This window comes from Crassostrea angulata, chromosome 1 (genome assembly GCF_025612915.1).
Source record: "Crassostrea angulata isolate pt1a10 chromosome 1, ASM2561291v2, whole genome shotgun sequence".
NCBI lineage: Eukaryota > Metazoa > Mollusca > Bivalvia > Ostreida > Ostreidae > Magallana > Magallana angulata.
The window spans coordinates 29,060,630-29,085,689 of record NC_069111.1 but is presented as its reverse complement, the minus strand read 5'-3'; the positions used below and the strand labels follow the sequence as shown (position 1 = coordinate 29,085,689).

General features: G+C 33.6%; 2 protein-coding genes across 6 annotated transcripts in view; both read left to right on the top strand.

The window, feature by feature from the left end:
* The window catches only part of LOC128159496 (40S ribosomal protein S8-like), a 56,379-nt gene extending 34,162 nt beyond the window's left edge, over window positions 1-22,217 (top strand). The window contains exons 1-5 of one of the 2 annotated variants that reach the window (XM_052822624.1): window positions 15,693-15,767; window positions 16,353-16,459; window positions 16,593-16,868; window positions 19,090-19,225; window positions 22,067-22,217. In XM_052822624.1, coding sequence (XP_052678584.1) covers window positions 15,764-15,767; window positions 16,353-16,459; window positions 16,593-16,868; window positions 19,090-19,225; window positions 22,067-22,176 — 633 coding nt within the window. In that variant the 5' untranslated portion in view covers window positions 15,693-15,763 and the 3' untranslated portion in view covers window positions 22,177-22,217. Of the gene's footprint in view, window positions 1-15,692; window positions 15,768-16,352; window positions 16,460-16,592; window positions 16,869-19,089; window positions 19,226-22,066 lie in introns of those variants that run through there. The other variant, XM_052822616.1, reaches the window with a different exon arrangement.
* LOC128159460 (serine/threonine-protein kinase 3-like) lies at window positions 66-14,477 on the top strand. 4 transcript variants are annotated; one of them, XM_052822577.1, is made up of 14 exons: window positions 66-209; window positions 2,099-2,182; window positions 3,443-3,623; window positions 6,189-6,251; window positions 6,791-6,955; window positions 7,238-7,343; window positions 7,759-7,820; window positions 8,151-8,288; window positions 9,115-9,225; window positions 9,603-9,675; window positions 9,798-9,920; window positions 10,243-10,305; window positions 11,016-11,197; window positions 11,763-14,477. In XM_052822577.1, exons 1-14 carry the CDS (start codon window positions 196-198, stop codon window positions 11,919-11,921), a joined length of 1,524 nt encoding a protein of 507 aa, XP_052678537.1. In that variant the 5' UTR covers window positions 66-195; the 3' UTR covers window positions 11,922-14,477. The 4 variants fall into 4 exon arrangements, with proteins under 4 accessions (XP_052678537.1, XP_052678542.1, XP_052678550.1 ...); XM_052822582.1 differs by lacking the exon at window positions 2,099-2,182 and adding an exon at window positions 905-985; XM_052822590.1 differs by lacking the exon at window positions 10,243-10,305.
* Window positions 22,218-25,060: the final 2,843 nt, after the last annotated feature.

Genomic DNA, 25,060 nt, shown 5'->3' with positions numbered 1-25,060 from the left:
ACTTAAAATTGTCTTAGTCATAGATGTGTTTTAATAAACCACATAATCAAAGCGCCGAAATGCTTTAGATGGAAGAACTTCACCTTGTCGCACAGCTTCCGGAAAAGAAAACTAATGTAGAAATGTGGAATGTTTAGCGTTTTAAGCTAATTTCCATGAAACCACACGATTATTTACCCTGTCGTACATCAAAATATGACTAGTCAAAGGTAAATGTGTTTTTCAAATTAGTTTTTTTGAACTTTTAAGGAAGTTTAAAGTACAATCTGATCATTGTTTTGAAACTTGCTTAGTATCAGGAATATACGGTGTCATTTTCATTGTTTTTAACCGTCGATACTTGTTTGGTTACCATTGTTAGATATATTGCAAAGAATTGTACAAACTGTCATCGAAAATGTTACTATCATAACTCATGTTTAAAAAGGTTTCTTAGTTTTTAACAGGATATGATGCAGAATGACAATATAAAGATGAGGACCCGCATCATGATCAGATGATAAATGTCTATTGTACACAACTAAGGACTATCATAATATTAGAATGTACTCATTTAATAGTACAATTTTGTAAATGTAAAGTTTCGTTTGGTTTTTTTTTTATCATTAAACTTAGAATTTTGAGTGTAACACAATCTCAATATGACGGATCGCTGGCACTTGTATATGAATTCTGAATTCTTTTCAGTTTTCAAATAGTGTTAACCTAAACATTGTTGTAGAAGAATTAGGTTCAGCATATGCTCCGTAATAATATTCTGTATTGCCACTTTGTAACTATACATTATTTAGGTTTTGGCACAGATATGTAATTGATATTTTTGTTTCTACAAATTAGCTAGCTAGGGTATAATATTTGCATTTTAAATGAAATTAATTATGGTTTATCATTTCTTTTGATTCAGTGAGTTAACAAAATTAAGTGATGAGAGTTTGGCTCGACCACCTGATGAGGTTTTTGATATAATTTGTAAAATAGGAAGAGGGTAAGGCATCAGTGAAATGTGGCGGCAGTTTTTTTTTTATGTTTGTTGTCTCCTCATGCATATCTCTGCTCTTATTAGTATTTTCCTGGTTATTTGCACGCTGCAACTGAACAAGTGATGCAGAGCTCGTACAGCAAATTGCCAGCAAGATTTTTAATTCTATTAATGTAGTGTCATTTGCTGTGAGTTGCATTCCAAACTTGTGTACAGATTCAAGACCACACCTCTCTAATAAAATTTAATGTACGAGATTGATGGAGATGGGAGTTTGTCATTGTTTATTCCTGGATAGTATTGTTCATACTTAAAATTTTCAAGAAAAAATCTTAAAACAAAGACAGACTTCCATGCTTTAAAGTGCATTTTGCCTGATTTATTTTGGTTGCATGTATGTACAAAATGTAGTTATGTTTGTAGAACATAGTGTTATGGGAACTTGCAATGCATTTTTCGAGTTTCAAAAAAGAAATTTTACAAAAATAATGAAAATCAATAGAGCACTTTTTTGTAAAACTTAAATGAAAAAAAAAACACCCCAGAAGTGTGATGTTAATGAAGTAATCATTTCAAGTTCTCTAATACTTTTTGTAGTGTAATAGAAATACTTGTGTACTGTAATACATTCAGGACTGGACATATGATTTATATGAATGTCATGTTCTTGAACAAATATACAAAGTTGATATCAGGTTTATTTACAGAATAGAATTGTTGAAAAGGATTTGACAGAAAGTTCTTTTTGAAATATTTATTTTACCATTAGTTTCTCATTCTGGTTTAGAGAATATTAATAATTTAGCAATTCACAACCTTAAAAAATTTGTCATTTACAAATTTAAATCAATAGACTCTGGAGAAAACAGCTGCAAGATATTTTCTGTCAAAACCTGTCTAGTTTTATATTCATTATTTTAAAACACCATACAAAGAAGTATAGCATTTTTGTAATGACAAGTTATAATCTGATGCATGCCATGTGATATCCATATTCATTTGATGTACAAGTCCTGAACATGCATTCCAGTAGAGAATCCTACATACTAATTCACAGAGGACTTTTTTTCATGGCTTGCATTTAGCTTTACACTTTTTTGGTTTGCTTTTACCCCCTAGTGACCCCCTAAAGCGACTTCCAGAGGACGACCTTACGAGGTCACCAGAAGAAGTTTTTGATATTCTAGGCAAATTGGGAGAAGGGTAAGATCTGAAATCTGAAAAGCAAAACAAAAAACAAATCAATAGCACTTTTTTTTCATTTGATTTAATAAAAAAACGATTTCAACTTCAGCATCTTAACAGTTTTTTTTTTTTACTAGACTATACAATATATTGATAATTGCCATTGTACATGTGACATATGATAAGACTTTTTTTCTGAAAGAAAAGCAATTTACAGTAACAAAACTCTTTTTGATAAGTTTTTTTTTTTTTTGTCATTTTCTAGTTATTTTAATTGGGACATTTTTCTCCTTTTTCTTCCAAGTTTTTAAAATGAATTATTAAAGCTAGATATTTACTGCTGCGCATCCTTTATTTTTGTCCACCATGTTCTGCGCCATTCTTCTGCTTTCTCCTTTGGATGGCTTAATGCATGAATGTTGTGGTCTAGTTTTGCCTTAATTAGCATGGGTGAATGTTGCAGTGCAATTTTACCCATAATCTTGCTGTTGATATTAAAACATTAATTGATATTAAGAATATTGTAAAGACTATAAATGTTGAATTTATGAAATCATTTTTTTTAAAGAATTCAGAAGTTTACTTTTGCTCTCAGACTGATAGAAAGCCATCTTATATTTTAAAAACAAAGTATGAATTTTTTAGTTATTAAATTCAAAAACTCATTATAAATTTATGTGGAAAATAAAAATTTAAGAATTGAAAGAAGGGGGGGGGGATTGGATGAAAGTAAAAAAATAAAAATAGAGTAACTTCTTTCAACATACACATTAATGGGAACCTTGACCTAGATTTACTAACAGCAGACTTGAAAGTGTAGTTTGGCAATATGTATCAGGAAATCTCTATCTCAATAACTATACCTGGTGTAAACATTTACTTAATATATCTTCACAAATTCTTAAGACATGGAAATATGCACTTGAATTACTACATGTACTGCTCATTTCCTTTAGTACTTAATTCTCTTACTGAAAGTGTGTTATAATTTCTTATGAATTGGCTCTAATCTGATAGTAAAGAACCCTGATTTTTAAGTACACATTAATTAATCAGTGCAAATATACCTATAAAAAATTAAATTGGAATGGCAATATTTTCCATTTATAGTCTTACTATTTTCAAATTGTTTTCATTTCTTTGAAATTCAAATTTTAAAAGTAATCTTAAATGTAAACTGTAATGATAATGATAAACACTTAAGCCAGTGTTTTATGAGATGTACGTGTTTCCCTCTGATATCGAGGAGAAACTAATGTTCTGCGACTGTTTCTGTAGATCCTATGGCAGCGTTTACAAAGCGCTTCACAAGGAATCGGGCCAGGTCCTGGCCATCAAACAAGTGCCGGTGGACACAGATCTGCAGGAGATCATCAAGGAGATCTCCATTATGCAGCAGTGTGATAGTGTCTTCATAGTCAAGTACTATGGCAGTTATTTCAAGAACACAGACTTGTGGGTAAGGCTTGCAGTGTATTGAAACCTGAATTCAATAAGTCAATCAATATTCCAGTATTATCTTCATGGACGTATCATTATTTTAATTGGCTACCCGTTTTCTTGATTGTGTAAGAAGGAAAATACTGCTTAAAGAATGTTGATGAAAATTATTGAATGTCCTTTTTTTTTTTAGCTCACCTGAGCCAAAGGCTCAAGTGAGCTTTTCTGATCACAATTTGTCCGTTGTCTGTCGTTGTCGTCGTTGTCGTTGTCGTCGTTGTCGTTGTTAACTTTTCACATTTTCATCTTCTTCTCAAGAACCACTGGGCAGATTTCAACCAAATTTGACACGAAGCACCACTAGGTGAAGGGGATTAAAGTTTGTTCAAATGAAGGGCCACGCCCTCTTTAAAGGGGAGATAATTGAGAATTATTGAAAATTTGTTGGTATTTTTCAAAAATCTTCTTCTCAAAAACTATTTGGCCTGAAAAGCTAAAACTTGTGTGGAGGCATCATCAGGTAGTGTAGATTCAAGTTTGTTCAAATCATGGTCCCCGGAGGTAGGGAGGGGCCACAATTGGGGGATCATGTTTTACATAGGAATATATAGAGAACATCTTTAAGAATCTTCTTCTCGAAAACTATTTGGCCAGAAAAGCTCAAATTAAAATTGGAGCATCCACAGGTAGTGCAGATTCAAATCTGTCCAAATCATGGTCCCCGGGGGTAGGATTGGGCCACAATTGGGGGATCAAGTTTTACAAAGGATTATATAGAGAAAATCTTTAAAAATCTTCTTCTCAGAAATTATTAGGCCAGAAAAGCTCAATTTCAATCGGAATCATCTTCAGGTAGTGTAGATTTAAGTTTGTTCAAATCATAGTCCCCGGGGGTAGGATGGGGCCACAATTGGGGGATCATGTTTTACAGAGGAATATATAGAGAAAATCTTTAAAAATCTTCTTCTAAAAAACTATTAGGCCAGGAAAGCTCAAATTTGAGTGGAAGCATCCTCAGATAGTGTAGATTCAAGTTTGTTCAAATCATGGTCCCTGGGGGTAGGGTGGGGCCACAAAAGGGGGATGAATTTTTACAAAGGAATATATAGAGAAAATCTTAAAAAATCTTCTTCTAAAAAACTATTAGGCCAGAAAAGCTCAAATTATAATGGAATCATCTTCAGGTAGTGTAGATTCAAGCTCCTTCAAATCATGGTCCCCGGGGGTAGGGTGGGGCCACAATGGGGGATCAAGTTTTACATTGGAATATATAGAGAAAATCTATAAAAATCTTCTTCTCAAAAACAATTAGGCCAGAAAAGATCAAATTAAAATGGAAGCATCCTCAGATAGTGTAGATTCAAGTTTGTTCAAATCATAGTCCCCGGGGGTAGGGTGGGGCCACAATGGGGGGATCAAGTTTAACATAGCAATATTTATTAAAAATCTTCTTCTCAAAAACTATTAGGTCAGGAAAGCTCAAATTTAAATGAAAGCATCCTCAGGTAGTGTAGATTCAAGTTTGTTCAAATTATGGTCCCTGGGGGTAGGGTGGGGCCACAATGGGGGATCAAGTTTTACATTGGAATATATAGAGAAAATATTTAAAAATCTTCTTCTCAAAAACTATTTGACCAGGAAAGCTCAAATTTGAGTGGAAGCATCCTCAGATAGTGTAGATTCAAGTTTGTTCAAATCATGGTCCCTGGGGGTAGGGTGGGACCACAATGGGGGATACATTTTTATACATAGAGAAAATCTCTAAAAAATCTTCTTCTCAAAACTATTAGGCCAGGAAAGCCCAAATCTGAGTGAGAGCATTTCCAAATCGTATAGATTCAAGTTTGTTAAAATAATAGTCCAGTGGTATGGTGAGGCCACAGTGGGGGATGAATTTTTACATAGGAATATATAGAGAAAATCTTTAAAAATCTTCTTTTTAAAGACCATTTGGCCAGAAAAGCTTTAGCTTGTGTAGAGGCATCCTCGGGGAGTGTAAATTCAAAATCACAGTCCCTAGTGGTAGGGTGGGGCCGTGATGGCGGTTTGAATTTTTACATAGGAATATATAGAGAAAATCTTAAAAAATATTCTGGGATAGTTTTTCGGTCCAAAACTCAGTACTTAGTGTGAAAGCACAGGTTATGCAGATATAAGTTTGATGAAACCATGATACCCTAGAGAAAAGTGGGGCATCAAAATGGGGGGGGGGGGGGGGGGGTATAAAGGAATAGAGAAAAATCTTCTTACAGGTACAACAACAAAAGGGGCTTGGTATTTACCAAAAGAAAGAGGTGGATAAAAATTGGCAGATTTTCAATTTTTTTATCAAGATCTAATGTACTTAGTTGTCAAGATAGTTTGATACTGTAATGCTAATTTGATCAGAATTAAGGCAATTGTTGCTCAGGTGAGCGATGTGGCCCCTGGGCCTCTTGTTAAAGATTAGCAGATATCAACATGAATTGAAATTAAAACATGCATTTTACACGTGCCCTAAGAATTAATGATACTTTTTATGTGTATTACATTTATGAAGGGTGAACTAGTGTACATGTATGTATTTATTTTTTTTGTTGTTTAGATTGTGATGGAGTATTGTGGAGCTGGCTCAGTGTCAGACATAATGAGATTACGCAATAAAACAGTATGTATTACAGCTATTTCCTGTAACATGTAAACAACCCAAAGGATGTTTACATTATTATGTAAAGTTACATGAACATGGACACGCTTGTACATTAGGTAGTGATTTTCATATCAAAAATATTTTATGGAGTTCCTGTTTATTTTCTTGTATTTTTTTTTTTTTTTTAGAAAAATTGAAATTTTGGGGGGAATGAAAGTATAGACTGTTCATGATTTAATGTTCTCAATATTATGACAAAAAAGGTTTCATCTACATAAAGCTTTTTAAAAAATCTGCTTATGTTTTAAAAAGAAAATTCAAGAAACTTTTATTTTTTCTCTTTTTGTGTGTGTTGATATACATGTATGTACCTATATCATTTTGTCATAAACAGATATATATTGTTCTATGTTTGATACATGTATTGATAATGAGCAGTGAACACCATGAAAATTAGATCCAGTCACATACCATGTTCAATTGATGTTTCTGTTGATGTGTGCATGTAGTATTATACATAATGATGTCTTAACTGAATGTAACCCTTGATAATCCAGTTAACAGAGGAGGAGATTGCTACAATACTCTACGATGCTCTGAAAGGCTTGGAGTACCTACATTCCAGGAGGAAGATCCACAGGGACATCAAGGCAGGCAACATCCTGCTGAACACGGAGGGCCACGCCAAACTGGCAGACTTTGGTGTGGCAGGACAGCTTACTGTTAGTGTTCTGTGTACTTAGCAGTGGAATAAGAGTGTTTGATTTTTAAGCTAGTTTATATACACTCCAGTTGGTTAAAAGGGATAAACATCTAGACTATGGGGTACCAAGACAGCTAACTGTAAATGTACTGCAATTATGTCAGGACTCATACAGACTAATAATTGATAATTAGTTAAAACCAATTGATATTGATTTCGTAGCATACAACAAATGAATGTAATAACCTGACATCTGAAAACTAAAAAAGAATTATGAATGTGATGTATTATTTTACACCAGGACACTATGGCCAAAAGAAACACTGTGATAGGGACACCATACTGGATGGCTCCTGAGGTGATCCAGGAGATCGGATACGACTGTGTGGCAGACATATGGAGTTTAGGTAGGTGACCTTAGAACTGTTCAATTGATATACATTTATAGAGTACTGTAAACAATTTTTTATGTGTGACAACTTTATTTTGCAAGTTACCACTGAAAAACTACCATAGTTTTTGGACGTTGGTGGCTAATTTTCACAACTGAGCTTATGCAGTTGACATTTAACAAATATAAGACATTTTAAGACAGATTTACAGAGAGATGGATAGCACACCTTACAATAGTTTTTCACAAAAAAAAGATGATTGATTTGAATCACAAGCACAGTGTATTTTGGGACAGTAGATACATGTACAAATTTGTTAGATTGGCAAAGGAAAACAACCACTAACTACATGGCTATAAATTGAATATTTTTTATTGAGTCAGAGGATGGGAGGAGAACATGAAAATTTTATCTAATTGCAATATTTTAGGTATTACTGCGCTGGAGATGGCCGAGGGCAAACCACCTTATGGTGACATTCATCCTATGAGGGTATGTTCTTTTAACATTGAATTTATGTAGAACTGCAGAAGTTGCTTTAAAAAAAACCATAATTATGAAAAAGAAAGAGTTAAAAGTTAAAAGATTTTATATGTATAATAACTTAAACAGCTGTGAGATTTCAAATTAGATATGAAAGTAGTTCATGTGCATATCCTTGATCAACAATTTCATATATTTGAGTAAAACTTGTTCAAATACCTGTCCTTGCAAGTAATTGATTATTTGCATCTTTGCATTATATTTGATTGAATTGATAATAACTACATGTATATTCAAAGAATCTGTTTTATGAGATTTTTTCTTAAACTCTCATTATAGGCAATATTCATGATCCCAACAAAACCACCCCCATCATTCCGAAACCCTGATAAATGGTCCCCAGAATTCATAGACTTTGTCTCGAAATGTCTTGTCAAAAACCCAGAGCAAAGGGTCTCAGCAGCTGAACTCATGCAGGTAGGATTTAACTTACTAGTTAAATCTATGGGCTTAAACGGGCATGGTCACGATTGGGGGCAAAATTGTTTTTCCGATTTTAATGTTTTCAAAGCTTCAGTAATGCATTTTTGAAAGGCAACCAAAATTTGAGTGTTATTTGTTGAGTTATAGGCAAGTAACGGAGGTTACAAATCTTTGCTGTGTAAACAAAGCTTTTGTTTACATTTTGAATGTTGAAGTTAAAATTCCAATTTTAGACCTAAAACGAATATGTTAAATGTAAGGAACCGTTTATTTATACTTAAAATGATTAAAAAGATACACAAATCAGCTTGAGAAAGTTTTTTTTTAATGCTTTTGAACCTATGTAAACAAAAACAGGGCATGAACCTAGTTTACATGACAAAGAATTCTGAGCTCTGTATCTTGCTTATAAATTAACAACTGACTCTCAAATTTCATTTGGTTATTAGAAATGCATTTCTAAAGCATTGTATTAAATAATAAAAATAGAAAAACAAAATTTGACCAAAATCGTGACCATGCCCCTTTAAGAGGGCTGGATGGTCATGACCATTTTTTGGGCTATATTTACCTCCTTTGGACAAAGATATCTCTATAAAGATTAATAGGAAAATGTTGAAATGCTAAAATTATTGTATTTTTTATTTATTAAATGATAGTTGATAGCCAAAAATACATGTATTGTGTTTAAAAGTGTTTTGACCACCTAGCCTCCCTAATAATGTGCAGCTTATACAGTGTACTATTTATCCTGGAGATATCTTTTATGATAGGTAACTGGTATGAGGGAATTTGACATTTTCTTAATTTGATTTTGTAGCATGAGTTTATTCAAAATGCAAAACCACGAGAAGCATTGCACAAAATGATTAACGACGCCAAAGAAATCCAGGCAGCACAAAACAGCATCATTACCAACGGTGATGATTCGGTGAGTCGTCAGACACAATGTGTCCCTGCCTAATGGTTGTATTAGATGTTTCAATATTTGTTCTTTCCTTTCCCTCTTAAGAGCTAGGATGATTTAGATAAACAAATATTTTGAAAGTTTGTTAAATGAATTTTTCTCAGTAAACAAACACTTGGATTTCTCCAAAAAACTTTGACAATTTTTCCTTGAATAAAGTATTTTTGGTACCAGGATCAGATGATATATAAATTGCCAAAATAATGTGGTACTTCAGAATCGTAGTAGTTTGTGAGGTATCAGAAACAGAAAAATAACATTTGTGTTGTGCATGTGTACGTTACGAAAAATAAAGAGAAATCTCAAAATGAATTCTAATTTGTGTTTTCTCTGTTGAAAAGGATGGAGATGATGATGTTGATCACGGGTCAACCATGAAGAAAACCGATGACTCAACCATGAAATCCTCATCAGGTACATTATATACAAGAGCAAGCAAATGTACTGTATGATCTTACATAAACTCTTTGCATTTATATATGAGAGTTTTTTTAGTGTATAGGTCTTTATAGAATGAAGGTTCATTTGTTTTGCAGGAACCCTGAGTAAGAGTGAGAGTGGAACTGTTGTGGTAAACAGCGAGGCAAACACACTCGTCGAGTCCGATCTCGGCACACTGGTCATCAACGAGGACTCGGAGGATGACTCAACCATGAAACGTAAGTTCTTGTACATCTGAAATTTTTTTCAAAATCTTGATCATGAATTTTTCAAATGAGTTTTATTGGTTAAAACTGATAGGCATTAAGTGACATTTCAGAAACTGTAGTACACGTATCTAAATTTCATAGTGTACATGTATATCTAAACTTTAAAGAAAAACCAATGTTTAGTTTCATGATATTCAGGCTACTTGTGCATTGTATATATTAAATACTGCAATAGTGATGATTGACCAATGGTAAAGAAATAAAAAGAATGAGAAAAAAATTTACCGGTAATCTTAATTGAGTTCATTTATAAATGATTTTTGCCTAAAAGGATGTGACACAATAGTGAAAACTCCCCGTGACTCCGGCTACAAAAGCAGCAGTAGTAGTGCCAGTAATTATCATTATATATAAAACAGATTGTATCTCAGCTTCTCTTCTATATTCGTTTAATCTATGACGTTTTAAAATTTGTTTTTCCCTATCACTTCATTTCATTTTCCTCATTTTTGCATCATGAACAATATGAGTCCTCAACATAGATGGTTTCTAAGCCAATTGTTTTCAGGTCTTTGAACTATATGAATGGTTTGCCCTATGTTAAAGATATTGAGATTTCATGCATGATATTTTCTTTTCTTATGTTTACTACTCAATTCAGAGCTGAACTCTGAAACTCTGATCGAAATCCACTGATCATGATATGTAACCAAAACGCTATAGGTTTCTACTTCTTTGTTGATAACTTGTGGATTTGTGAAAACTGGACATGTGTCCTTGTGACAGAACAATATTTCTGATTCTTTTAATACTCTACCATTCTTGTTACACACAGTGATATGTCAATTGATTAAAATAGAATATTCTGAATTTGAGATTATTTTTTGATGAACAGTATATGTACGTATTTTGTTTTTGAGTAAATGTGTGAAGATTGAGTAAGATTAAGTAAGAACAAGTATTATTCCTTTGGAAAATTTATTAAAAAGTGTAAAAATTAGTTTTTGGAAATGAGAAAGATATATTTTTCTGGATAGTACTTTGGTAATTTCTTTAGCATTTAATTGTTCCACTCTGTGTATAAAGGTAGTATGTGATTGACAGGGCATGACACAGGAACTGAGGGCAAGGAGAAATACCGACCGGCCTACCTCGACCACTTTGAGAAGAAGGAGCAGGACAAGGTGGCACCACCCAGGGCCCAGCCCCAGATGGCCCCGCCCATCAAACATGTCACACCCCCTCACCATTCCCAACGGTCTTTCATTGATGGAGATTTTGATTTCGTAAGTATATTAATTTATGTGATAGCTGAAAAATGAAGGAAAAACACACGGTATTTGTACTACATGTATGTATACATGTGGTGTATCAACTCTCTATATGTTATTTTTTGAGGTACACAAATTATTCAGTCTTAACAAAATTCAGTATGAGTTGTATGTAATTTTGTTAGGGTAGTATAACGTATATCCAAGGGCATCAATTTATATTTTAGTTCAATTTACCATACATGACAATCACTGACGTGTATTTTTATTTACCCTTTGAACGATCTGTCTATCTTGTAAAGATTTCTTCTTCCCCTTGAACTTTCATAACAGCATGGCTTAAGCATGTTTCTCTGATTTCTAATTCATGTACATGTATATGTAAATTGAAAAATGGGTATAACAATTAAATTAATTACTGGTAATTGGGATTCAGTTTCAAAAAGGCAGTTTTATATTAATTGTTTGATGTTAATGTTTTATATTTCTCCCCATATTAAAAAAAAATATCATCTTTGTTTATTTAGCAAAAACTGGGGGAAAATATTGTACTTCTAAGTTTTAATATTATTTTTTCCAGTTAAGAAATTTGTCGTATGAAGAACTTGAATCAAGGCTATCCGATCTTGACCCAGAAATGGAGAGAGAAATTGATGAATTGCGAGCACGTTACCAAGCAAAGAGGCAACCCATTTTGGATGCAATCGATGCCAAGAAGAAAAGACAGAACAATTTCTAAGGCTTGCGACAAAAGGATCTCTTGCTTGAATTTACAACCTGTGATGTTGAACTACACAGACAGATGGGTTTAACCAATACACGGGGCTACATCACGGTTGATGGTGCTGAGATAGCTAGTATCTTTAATGAATTGTGATAAACTTTATTTTTCCTTCTCTTTTAAAATTCTGATATACATGTGTATATAAAATTATATTAAAAAAAAAAGATGGAATAGAGAGTGAAAAAATTTTAAATTTTTTTAAAAAGTGGATTTTTTTCTGACATTGTTGATTTTCTTGGTCTTGATTTACATGTAGTTATTAGGAAATTTGTTTGTTACAATCTTCTCTTCTCATGATGACTATTACCGATTCAAAGCATGTATTGTTGAGTTAAATTTGTGTGATTGTCAGTGAATTATTTCATTTGATTCAGTGAACCTGAAGTCTCAGTAAATGTACTGACAATAGATGCATGTACCGTGTCTGGCGCATGTACCTCTATCTTCTTCTGTCCAGTCTGAAACATGACCAGACCGTTGTTGATTTCAGTAAACTTTTTTTTTTGTGGTGTGTTGAATTATATATGTATTTGTTTGGTACTGACATACAATGTATGGTTAATTAAAACATAATTTGTTAGCAAAACAAAAAAATATATAATCAGTAGTGCTTCCTTTCTTGTTTAGTTTGTGGGAAAGGTTAATTAATTTAAATTTTTTGTTGAATAATTATTCATCTATATGTGTATGTCTTGTTACATGTCCTTCTCTGTAGGATTGAATCCCACCCTTTTACAGCTGAATTCTCCCTGTAGTGGGAGAGTGTTTACAATATGTCCAATATTGAGTTTCCTCAGTTTCAGGAAGTACCGGTAGTACATGTATGTCATAATGTCTCAAGCATTATGTAATTTTAAGCAGTCACTGTAATGAAATATGATGTAAATATAATTGGATAGCATGTACTACACTCAGAGATTGTCACTGTTTTGTATTTTTGATTAACCCAGTTATTTGTGTGGACTTGTATTAGCTTGAATGCTCTTGTAGAGTCTCTATACTGTTGCCAATTCTGATAAACAAAAGTATGTATTTTTAAAAAGAAATCATCCACCATCATTTTGAATCATTGTGTCTGATATCAATGATATCATCATCATCATTTATGATCTTTGTTTCATTAGAATAGATACCTATCAATTGATTTTTTTTAGGGCTGGGGTGGGTATGTTGCAAAAAGATAAGGGTTTTCTAGAACAAAGCTGTGAATGGGGATCATGGGATTGAAATAAGACCCAAATTTGTTAGTTCCATCTGCCGACAAATTATTCTCAATAACCATTCAAATGAATTATACTTTGCATTGTATGGTTAACATTCAGAATCTTCCAACTTTTCATTGTGTTGCATGTTAAAACTTGACTGGTATACTCAGTAGCTGTTGTTAAGTTTGATATTATGATTTTAGTGTCATCAGAATTTAAGTAATTAGTAATCAGTTTCATGATTTTTTTTTTAACGGTGTTCTTCTAGTCCATTTTACACCAGTACACTGCATTGGATCATAATTTCATATATATCCTCATGTTCATCATGTGTTTAAATGCCATACAGGAAGAAACTTGATATAATTGCAATTTAAATAATGTCCCGAGGTAATATTCTTTTAGTTTTATAGGGTCAGTGGTAAATGATTTTTTAAAAAAATTTAATGACTCTAAAACAAAATGAGGTACATTTTTTGGGTGGAACATTACTGTACAGTCTTCTGACAGTTTAATTTGGGTTTTTTTGTTTGTTAATAATGATATATTTACCAATTTGATTTACCAAAAAAAAACCCAACATATTTCATAAGGCACTTGGGTAAGATTTAAATGAAAAAGAAGTCTCAACATATTCAATAGAACTGAGATTTGTGCCAATTTTTTTAAGATAATCGAAGATTGAACTTTATTCTTTGACCATTTATCATTTATTATATAAAAAGTGTGTTTCTTTTCAAGAAAACACACAAAGGTGCAATAATGTTAAAGATAGGTTAGTTGTTTCAATTTGTTGATTTGTACTAGATTTCATGTTAATGATAGATTCTTAATATATCTCTTGTTCTGTTCCATGGTTTGGGGGTAGAACAAAAGTTCAAAACTCTTATGTTATTGAAGGACAGAGAATGATGTGCTACTGTGATTGTAATATCTTGTAAGAAAATAAAGGAAATAGAAAAAAGAAAATAAACAATAAACCTGCAATCATATTATGCAAAAAAAAAATTATCTATAAATAATGAAATTTTACACATAAGAATCATGTAGATTATGTATTAACTTTTGGGAAATCTAAATTTATATCTCAAGGAATTAATGTATGAATACACTTGTAATTGAATTTGTGTCATTTTAATATGAATTACCTGGTATTTGTTACATAAATGAATTGTACTCAAATTTGTCTTGGCAACTCTGTTTCATGTACATTCACAAATTGAAAATCTTCACATGTGCTCATGCATTGCATATCATGAAAGGTGTACTTTGTTCTGATGAAATAAAGCTTAAGATCTCTAAAAAATATTGTCTTCTTTTGATTTTATCTATAGATCTAGACAGCTAGTGTATAATTTTAAAGAAGGCTAGGTGTTCAACAAATTTGCCATATCAGATTATCCTTTTAAAAAAAATATATTCTTTGTTATAAGCCACCATTAAGTTAAGAAAAAAATAATTTAGCTTTGATATATCTGTATATTGCCGATATTGCTGTATCTTTATACAAAACCCTTCTTCCTAGGGAAATTAATAAACATGCAGTATAAAATTGACCACAACTATTTTAAGTCGAGATTTGACAAGGTGAGGTAAATTTCACAGACTGAGGGAGAAGTGAAGTCTCCCTGAAATTTGGGTCTAGGTTGGTTCCTTGGTACAGCAATTCAAATTGCAGTACATGAGTAGTTTGGTTGCTAAATTGATGGAAGAACAGTCTGATGAAAACCAGTTCATATATTAAGGGTGGTATGGGACACCTACCTATTGTGATGTACTTCATATCAAAATATTTAATAAATTCAAGTATGATTCTAACTTTTAGTATTGCCCCCCCCCCCCCCCCCCCCCCAAATTAGTTACCTTACAGCAGAGACATTTATTTCTTATTTATTTCTTTTATGTCTCCACTTAACAGCCAACTTCGCTAGCCATGGGTATACGATCTACTCCGATTCTCTGTAGAGGAGCAGAGTACACCGTAAACCCTTGGTGAGCGAAGATGCCTTAATTAATGAACAGCATAGTGCAGTGAGTTAGAGAATTACTTGTGGATCTATAAGTCATGAGTTCAAATCACATTTGGACTTTAATCATTTTTACTTTTCCAAAAAATTTGACCACTTCATGTGTGGTCAAATATTGTCAATCAATAATTTAAAAACTCTAAAATGGTGAAAGTATTTTGATTATAATGTAATTTTATCCAATTAAATATCAACAAATGGCTCATACCATCATAAATTTTCATAGAAAATTACCGCAAATATTCCTCGGGCACCCCCACCCCACCCCCATATCCCTCATACCCCCCCCCCCCCCCCAGAATTTTTTTTTTTGATCTGCGCATTTTGAGGTGTCAGAGGCTTTTTTTATTTATACTTTACCATGTTTACTAAGCTCACTTTAAGATGTTTAAATAATTTCCCGATCCCTGACCTCCCTGGCCTTAAAGATCTGAAGAGAAAAAAAACAATTTTGAAACTATCCCTCTGTACACGTCAAAACTGGTTTTGAGATATATTGAATTGTGGAAGGCCAATAACTCTTGAATACAACTTACACACTTCCTTTTCCGGTTAAATCGCCATCATGGGTACGGTGAAGTTTTGTTTGCCTTAACAAATCTTTGACAATCGTCATTAAAACTTATCGCCAGTATCATTTTGTTGTAAGGCAGTGTTAGGGTAATAATTAAGGAATGAAGAAGGGTTTTTGTTTAAGTAGTTTCAGCTTCGATTATTTATAAATTTGGGTTACTTGGCGATGTTTTTCTCGGTATTGCTGATTTTTGCTGAAAAATCACATGTAGTCAGAAAATCAGCGGAACATTTCTCGGCACTTTAATTTCTCGGCACTTTAATTAGGATACTGGTAAAGCATCACTCTTACCTTAAATACTCAAGGTTTTCATGAGCTTTTTTAATATGTATATTGGTATAAACTTTAAGAAAAATTGGTGGTTGAAAGCTAGAGTGAAAGTATGGGTCAGGGTAGGATAAGGAGATATCTGAATATGAGCTGATGCATGTTGCTGCAGCTAGTGTTTAATTAATTGTAAATACAAGATATTTGTATTTGATACCCTGTTTTTCGTAGGTCAAGTTTGTATGTATGATTGTGAATGATTAAGAAGGCAAGGTAATCTAATGTGACTCGAGTCTGGTGTTTTGAATTACAGGTATATCTCGTGATAAATGGCACAAGAGGAGGAAGACGGGTGGGCGTATGACCCAGATCCGCAAGAAGAGAAAGTTTGAATTGGGTCGTCCAGCTGCTAACACCAAGGTGACAATTCCTTTCATAGTACAATACATTGTATTTCTAACCTAGAAAAAAGTGAACTATAAAAGATCAAATTAAGTAGCTCTAGAAATATTCACAATTCAATAAATGCTCAAATTCAAATTAATGTGTGCAGCTGGGAAACCGCAGAATTCACTCGGTGCGGACAATGGGTGGCAACAAAAAATACCGAGCCCTTCGTCTGGAATCAGGGAACTTCGCTTGGGGATCAGAGGCTATCACAAGAAAGACGCGTATCATTGACGTCGTCTACAATGCCAGCAACAATGAACTGGTCAGAACCAAGACTCTTGTCAAATCCTGTATTGTGCAGATTGATGCCACCCCATTCCGACAGTGGTACGAGGCTCACTATGCCAAGCCTTTGGGAAGGAAGGCTGGAGTGAAATTGGTAAGGGTTGTTGTGTAGTTATTGAGTTAGATAGTGTATGTGCATTTCATGCCATTGCCAGAAGACTTAAATGATGATTGTTTTTCACCATCTTTCGGCTGATGCCAGTGATGTATTACAAACTCTGCTGATATGTCTGAATGGCAAGTAGTATTTTTACTGGATGACCAAGATGTATCTAAAACTTGTTTCAAACATTATTTTTGAAATTGTATTAAGTACGTCAACAAAGGACACTGCAAGGTTTTTTAGCATTATGAAAAGGTGTCATTGTCTTGAAGGAAAAGGGGACAAGAAAATGCATAAAGATTTTTTTTTACAATTTGAAGCAATTGCCCTTTTTTAACTGCTGAAAGTCTTCTGAAATGTTTTGTGTACATGTTGTTTTTTTTTTGCTGTTTACTTATTGAATCCATGTTAGCTTTATAATGAGACTGATAGTAATAAATAGTAGGAAATATTTGTATATAGAGATAGTTGTCTTGGCTTACAAATTAATGTATACTTTGAAATAGAACAAAAATATTTTTTGTTGAAGTAGAACGAAAATATGTTTACAAAAAGGATTGTAGAAATCTTCAAATTTCAATTTATAATATATAGTGATACATTTAGAATTTTTCACTTTACAAAAGAAAAAAGTTTGTCAAGGAAGATGGACAAGGTGATGATTTGTTTTTCACCATCTTTCGGCTGTATTGAAAGTGATGATCTTTTTATCTCTGATTGTCATCTTTCCTTGAGTATGAGAGACATGTAAAGCTATGAATTGATATATAAATATATACTTTAAAATTTTATAACCTATGAAATTGGTAGAAGTGATAGTACAGTTATTAAACTGAACTACCAAATTAACTACCAAATTTAAATGCTGGTAGGTACTTGAAATTATTTTCAGATATTTTTAGTCTGAATAGTAAATAAAGAACACTGTTTTAGTTAAAAATCTTTGAAAGTAGTTTTGCAAGTGACCCATAAATTAATCCAGCTTCTGATTGTATATTTAGAAGTCAAGATTTTTACATAGATTTATTATCAATTTTGAAATGTAAGGTAAAAAGTTGTGTGTAGTAGTGTTTCTGTGGAAGTATATGTTTCATTGAAGCTATAGTGATATTTCTACTGGCTGTCCACAATTTGCTTGGCATGGCTAGCTGGATTAGTGGCTTGACGTGAATGAAAATTGTGGTATATGAATACAGACTGTTCCGGGGGTGATTTTATTATTGATTACCATTAACATCATGGTCTGTTACAATCAGTATTAGTATAAACTTTGGTAAGATTGAAATGAATATTTTTTTTTACAAAAGTAAGATCACACTGTCTGACCATTTTAAACCAAATTGGTTAAATATGGAAATTTAAAGTGTGAAAGATCAATTTAGGAAATGCTTCGAAGGTGAGATTCAATGATTTCATTGCTTCCATATTTTCTGAAACAAGAATTCAGGTTTTCAGAAAGAGAATTAAAAGTTTCCGGTTATGAGGGATGTATTTGATTATCGATCTCCACTTTTACAACCGCATCAATTTTATATTCTTATGGTTCATCGTGGTGAAAAAATTAATGTTAGAGCTCTTCGGAGATGGAGATTTGCATGTCCCCCTCTTCCTAAGTCTCTCAGACACCTAGAAAGTAAACTAAAGAGGAGATTTAACTCTCTCATTAAACTTCCATATTGTTTTTAACAAAGTATTTGGGGGGGGGGGAATGAAGAGATTACAAGTTTTCAGATTCTGAAGTATAAAGGGTATGTTTGATACTCTCCACTTTTAAAACCGCATCAATTTTATGTTGATATGGTTCATCGTGGTGGAAAAATTAATTTTAGAGCTCTTCGGAGATGGAGATTTGAATATCTCCCTCTTCCTAAGTATCTGAGACACCCAGATATTATATTCCAATTTGTGGTTTAGATTGTGTTCATGTCAGAATGAGATGAAAAAGTTTATTAAAATGGATTTTTGTAAGAATGAAATTAAAGATGTAAGGTAGTGATTTTACCATTCTACTGTGTTCTTTACACCTAAGCCTTGACAGTATCTTGCAGCAGAATTACAGGCTAGTCTGTGTGTAGAGTCTGGTATAAAGGAGAGGTAAAGGCTATATCAGGGTTTTATTGTAATGATAGGTTTTATTGTACAAAGTTCCAGATTCTATATTGATATTGGAATATTTTGTTCTTGGTAATAAGTATTATGCAAACTATTGTAGGCAGAAAAAGAGGAAGCTGTACTGAAGAAATTGGAGACAGCCTCCAAAAAGACAAAGAGAAAGTACGCCGAGAGAGAAAAGCTGGCAAAGGTTGAACATGCCCTGGACGATCAATTCTCAGCTGGACGAGTTCTAGGTAAATAATGGTGATGAATGACTGATTTTCACAGATGTTAGCCACTCTATGTGTATTGTATAGTTTATTATTTATTCAATTCATATATGACTGGTTGTCCTCTTGTTAAACTATAAATATAGAATTAGTACTGAAGAGATGGTATGCAAAGGTGGTTTTGTGCGATGAAGAAAAAAATAGAAGCGAGGAATGTTGTTCAGTTGTCGTTCTGACACTGGTTAACTCATTCCAAGGAATAGCTTTGTCATAGTTACACTGAGCACAAACAAAGTAAATATACACTGTTTCTGCTCCATGATGAAGCATGTTATACATACATCTGCTTGAAAAATCTTGTGTTGCTATCATGGTATTTAGTTCTGAAAACTGTGCACATTTCTTGTGTAGGAAACCTACATTTCTGGTCCATTTATAATTAACCTCAAGGACAGCTCTTCTTGCAAACTTTCTACCATTCTGGGTCAGAGATCAGGGTTGAATCATGCCGTTGAATGCTTTGACAGATTTTGATCTACAACACATCTTGGTTCGCATCAAAATTTTGAAAATCTTCGGATTTTACTTTAGCCTTTGATGTATATAGCACGTTAAAGAAACTGGAATTTAATGATTTGTTGTGGTAGGTTTTTCTTTGTGGAAATAGTATTTTTTTCAACAAGTTGGGCCAAAAAAGAATTGATTATTGTTGTATTTTGATGTAAGAGGTGGTGTGTCAAATTGAACATGGATAATAAAAGCTTTCCTTCAAAATCCTGGGCTAGATAAGTTTTCGCCAATTAGTGCCATGTGTTAGATACTAGTACTTGGTATAGTTTTGGCTTTCAGCAGGTAGTATGATGTGTTGTATCCTTTGGGATAGGTAGTTCCATGCCAGATAGACTTTCACCTGCTATTGTAAACATTCAAGAGAACATGAAGCTCTTGATTATCTCTAATGATGAGTTTGTTCGGATTCCCCTTCATGAATCTGTGATTGACAAAACGAACATCTGAGAGAGATTATCATTTAGTTAATTAGTTATGTATAAATGATTTTTCATGACGGGGGGAAAACAATGGCTTGACTTTTCTAGGAAGGCAGGAAATACTTCCTTATCCAAAAACCCAAAATATTTATAATTTTGATCACATAAAGAAATTTGGTATGTTGTTATAGGATATTGTTGAATAAATGGGGAAGGGGATAATTTTAATCAAAGTAGAGATACTTCAAATTTAATTAACTATTAAATGAAATCAGCTTTTTGTTCTAAAGGGGTGGGAGTTTAGAGCTTTTTGAGAAGGAGGCACTGAAATATGATTATTTAGTATTAATATATCAAGGGATAAATGTCACTCTTTGCTGTTGCAGTGTTTTTCTGACATGTGTAACCTTCCCAGAGTGAAACACCAAGTCTGTATTTGGAGAGTACAGTTTAGTATGACTGATACCCCCTGCTGATGCAGATACATTTTTAATGGATTTTCGTGCTTATGTTGATGACCATCGTAAAATCTTAAATTTACATTACTTTCATAAAATGAAATCAAATAAAAAAGATTTATTTCTTGACTGGACTGGCATATGTACAAAATATAGACTTCATATTTGGTCCAGTGTCAATAGTAGTTAACTTTAGGGTCAAGGCCAGAGGTCTTAATCATTATTTACTACAACACTTAGTTTACTCTGTTTATGACCTCTGGTGATGAGTTAGTTCGGATTCCCCTACACGAGTCTGTGATTGAGAACATGAACTTCTGAAAGAGGTAACAAGGTATTTACTTTTTTGGCAAGGAGTTGTAGCAGTTGTGCTGATTGGTTTCATCTTTGGTATTTGTTTCTTATTTTTTTTTCCTGAAGGATATTAGTATGAGCCAGCATTGTTCTTAACCTTGATGAAGACATCACTCTTTGCTGTTGCAGTGTTTTTCTGACATGTGTAACCTTCCCAGAGTGAAACACAAAGTCTGTATTTGGAGAGTACAGTTCACTATGACTGATACCCCCTGCTGATGCAGATACATCTTCCAATTAATCAAAAATTCTGACCCCTGATCATTATCATTGTCTATTAATTGTACCAAGTGTATGAGCACATCTTGCTTGGTTCCTAGTGTCTGTACATGACTTGATGAACCTAAACTATGTGCTAATATCAAAATCAGTTTGTCGCTGTTCGTGTAATCTTTTGACACAGGACTTGAAGTTAAAACTGATACAATTTACAATAGACCATGTACAAATAACCTATTCTTATTAAAAAGCATAGGTTATTATTTTCAGTGTGGAGACGGTGGTGAGATTTATTAAAAGAATAAGTAATGGAAATCCTCATTCAGGAAAAAAACCCATAGATTACCTAGACTTTTAGAAAAGACTGGCTCTATTATACTATATAAACTTTTGAAGTAAACTAGTTCTTCAATATAATGTGGTTAAATGATGAATTTTAAAACATATCCTGAAGTGCTTGTCACAAAATGCAGGACAATTACCGGATTCTGATATCCATTCATGTCTGTAGGATTAAGATTGCCAGAGTTAGTTGCATAAAGGTTTTCATTCTAGTTCTATTTTTCTATGAAAAAATTGTTTTGCCTTAAAGTGTTTTCAGTGCAGTGAACATAGAATTAATCAACCTTTTAAGGCTTCAAAATGAAGAAGTGTCTTAAGTAATTTTTGTGGAATATGATGTGGTTACATGATGAATTTTATGAATTATCCTGAGAAGTGCTTGTCACAAAATGCAGGACAATTACCGGATTCTGAATTCCATGTTTATAGGACTAAGATTACCAGAAGCAGTATTGTAATGATTATACCATTACCAGTAATGTTTTTCTCTTCTTTTTCAACAGCTAAAGTGGCATCCCGCCCAGGACAGTGTGGTCGATGTGACGGTTACATTTTGGAGGGAAAAGAACTCGAGTTCTACCAGAGAAAACTTAAAACTAAGAAGGGAAAGTAAACATGTGATGCCATTATTTAAAATAAAAAAAACTCCTCAAATTGTGTTTTCTACTTGTTTGTTTACAGGAAATAGTAGGATTAGATAAAAATGCACAAAACATTAAAGAAAAGACAGATTACAAATTAGAAGTAAATCCAAATTTTCTATTTGGTCTAGTAATACATGTACATGAAGTCATGTACAGGTTGTGAATTGCTAAGTAGTACTGGTTCATGTAGAATTTCAATACATCAATATACATGTATTGCTGTACTTCCCGCTTCTATCATTCTAGGCAATTCATCATGGTGAATAATCTTCAGAGATTGACTAGGTTAGATTGAGCAATGACAATATCTCCATCTTCCTGAGTTGTAGATAACTGAATACACGTATATTGACCAAATGCAAGAGCAGTAAGAGTTGAGTGTATTAAAGCCCCAAAGGAGAGGGGAGTACAAGGTGCTAGAAATACCCCACTTGGAGCAATAAAGACAAGTGATTCTCATATGTAGTTAATATGATATTCTATTTTGGCTTGCATTGCTTTTAATAGGTACCGGTAGTTAGAATTGCATCATTATACACAGGGGGAGGGATATTTAGGACAGTCTGTGTATGGATGTGCTTGATGGCTTTTAACCAATAATGTTCTTATAAATTAGCAGAAGATAAAATGCAAAATAATAAATATACACTTGTTTGACTGAGGAGGTTAATAAAAATTCTGGTCAACTGGTGGCCAAAATTGGCTTGTTGAAAGCTTGGTTTTCTATAAGCAGACAGGTCACATAACACACTTTATTCAAAAGCTCTGTTTATGTGAAGCATGAGCCAAATAGGGCCAAGTGAAAAGCATATATGATATGGAAAAAAAGTTTTTTGAGTGGTTCAATATGACCTTGACCTACAAACTTCATTCAAGGTCACTGCACACCCATCAACAGTAGACACTCTGAGCGAACTATGGGCCAAATTACCGGTATATCAAAGGGAGAGCAGATATGCCTGTGACAAAGATTTTATGTATATAATTCTACTATGACCTTAACCTTACACCTTGAAATATGGTTCACTGCACACCCTCCACCAAAAAGCACTCTGTAGATGAAGTATAAGCCAGATTAGGCAAAGGGTAGAAAAGATATGCTCTGGACAAGTGATCTTGGACAGACAGATGGATGGAAAGACAGACAAATGGATGGACAGAATGATAGCTGTAGGGCAGAGTGGGGCCTTTACAAGACACTTCCAGCACCCATCAGCAAAGTTGTAAGAGTTTTTAAAAAATTTCATAGACACATCGATTTACATGAAAAATGTTGTGTGCTTTGAAGGCTGCAATTTATCAATGCAATTAAAAGTCTAATGACTTATTTATATGTGTTTTTCAATCAAGAAACATCCATTCTTTGCATATTACATGTAATTGTAAAACATAAATTTTTCTGCACAGTTTGATTTGTTTAGCAATAATTTGATCATACCAAGTAAAATTTATGAGATTAAAAAGGGGGTGGAGTGAGGGAAGCAACCAAGCCCCTTCTTAAGCGCATAATTAGGGATCAGCTCTGTGGGCGCCCTAAAGTGATCAGTCTGTCCGTCTGTCTGTCTTTCTGCCCATCTGTCTTTCTGTCCCTCGGTTTTACGATATCGCTTGTCTGGAGCATATCTTCTCTCCCCTTCCCCTAATCTGGCTCGTACTTTAGCTTCAGAGTGCCTTTGGGTAAAAGGTGTGCAGAGATTTTGAACTACGGTATGTTTCTAGGTCAAGAGTGAAGCTCATAGCAGAATTATATACGAAATCCTTGTCCGGGGCATATCTTCTCTCCCCTTGGTCCAATCTTGAACTACGGTATGTTTCTAGGTCAAGAGTGAAGCTCATAGCAGAATTATATACAAAATCCTTGTCCAGGGCATATCTTCTCTCCCCTTGGTCCAATCTGGCTCAAACTTCACTTACAGAGTGTCAGTAGTCAAAGGGTGTGCAGTGACATTTGTAAGTCAAGGGTCAAGGTCATATCCGACCATGCAAAAGTCCCTTTTCCTAAGCATATATACTTTCTACTAAGCTCTATTTGACTCATGCTTCACATAAACAGAGCATTAGAGTAAAAGGTGTTATGTGACCTTGAACCTTGACCTTGAACCAAATTTGAAGGTCCAATGTGAAGGTCATAGCAGAATTATGTGAAAAATCCTTGTCCGGAGCATAACTTCTCTCTCTCGTTGCTCCAACATGTTGTCCTTGATAAATGGTTTGCAGTGACCTTGAATGATGTTTGTAGGTCAAGGTCATAACAGATCACACAGTTACTCTTTTTGAAGAGCATAGATACTCTTCACTTAGCCTTATTTGACCAATACTTTTATAAACAAAGCTTTTTTGGTAATGGTGTGCAGTGACCTTGAACCAAGTGAATGAGAAGGTCATATCAGATCTCTTAATAATCAGTTTTATACTAAAGATTATTCCCTGTTTGTTATATCTTACTCAGATTGAACAAATTGCCTGTATGTAAGGGGTGATGAGATTGAATTAGAAGTTCTATGCCAGCTGGAAAATTTCTATATTATAGGTCAAGGTCAAAGGAAAATTCTCTGAAAGGCTTTTCATCATATTGTCCATAATTTAAGATGGTCACCATCTCAATGTTGTCTAGTTTTATTGAATATGATTTAATATACTTGGAACATAATGCACTTTTTCGATCATTTGCTGATCAAAAAGTCTGGGCCAATTAAGTATTATCCCTCCTTGTTTATGGTTCTCTTGGTTGTCTATCGAAAATGTGATGTTGCTGTGAGCTTAGTAAAATTCTTAATGATTAAAAACATCACTTAATAGAATATTCAACAACTGCTGATGGCTGAAAATGTGGGTTATGTTCTAAATGCAAAA

Excerpts from the sequence above, each read along its gene's own strand:
- LOC128159460 (XM_052822577.1), top strand. Across the intron at positions 2,183-3,442 it reads CTAGGCAAATTGGGAGAAGG|ATCCTATGGCAGCGTTTACA; the intron begins GTAAGATCTGAA and ends CTGTTTCTGTAG. Across the intron at positions 8,289-9,114 it reads CAGCAGCTGAACTCATGCAG|CATGAGTTTATTCAAAATGC; the intron begins GTAGGATTTAAC and ends TTGATTTTGTAG.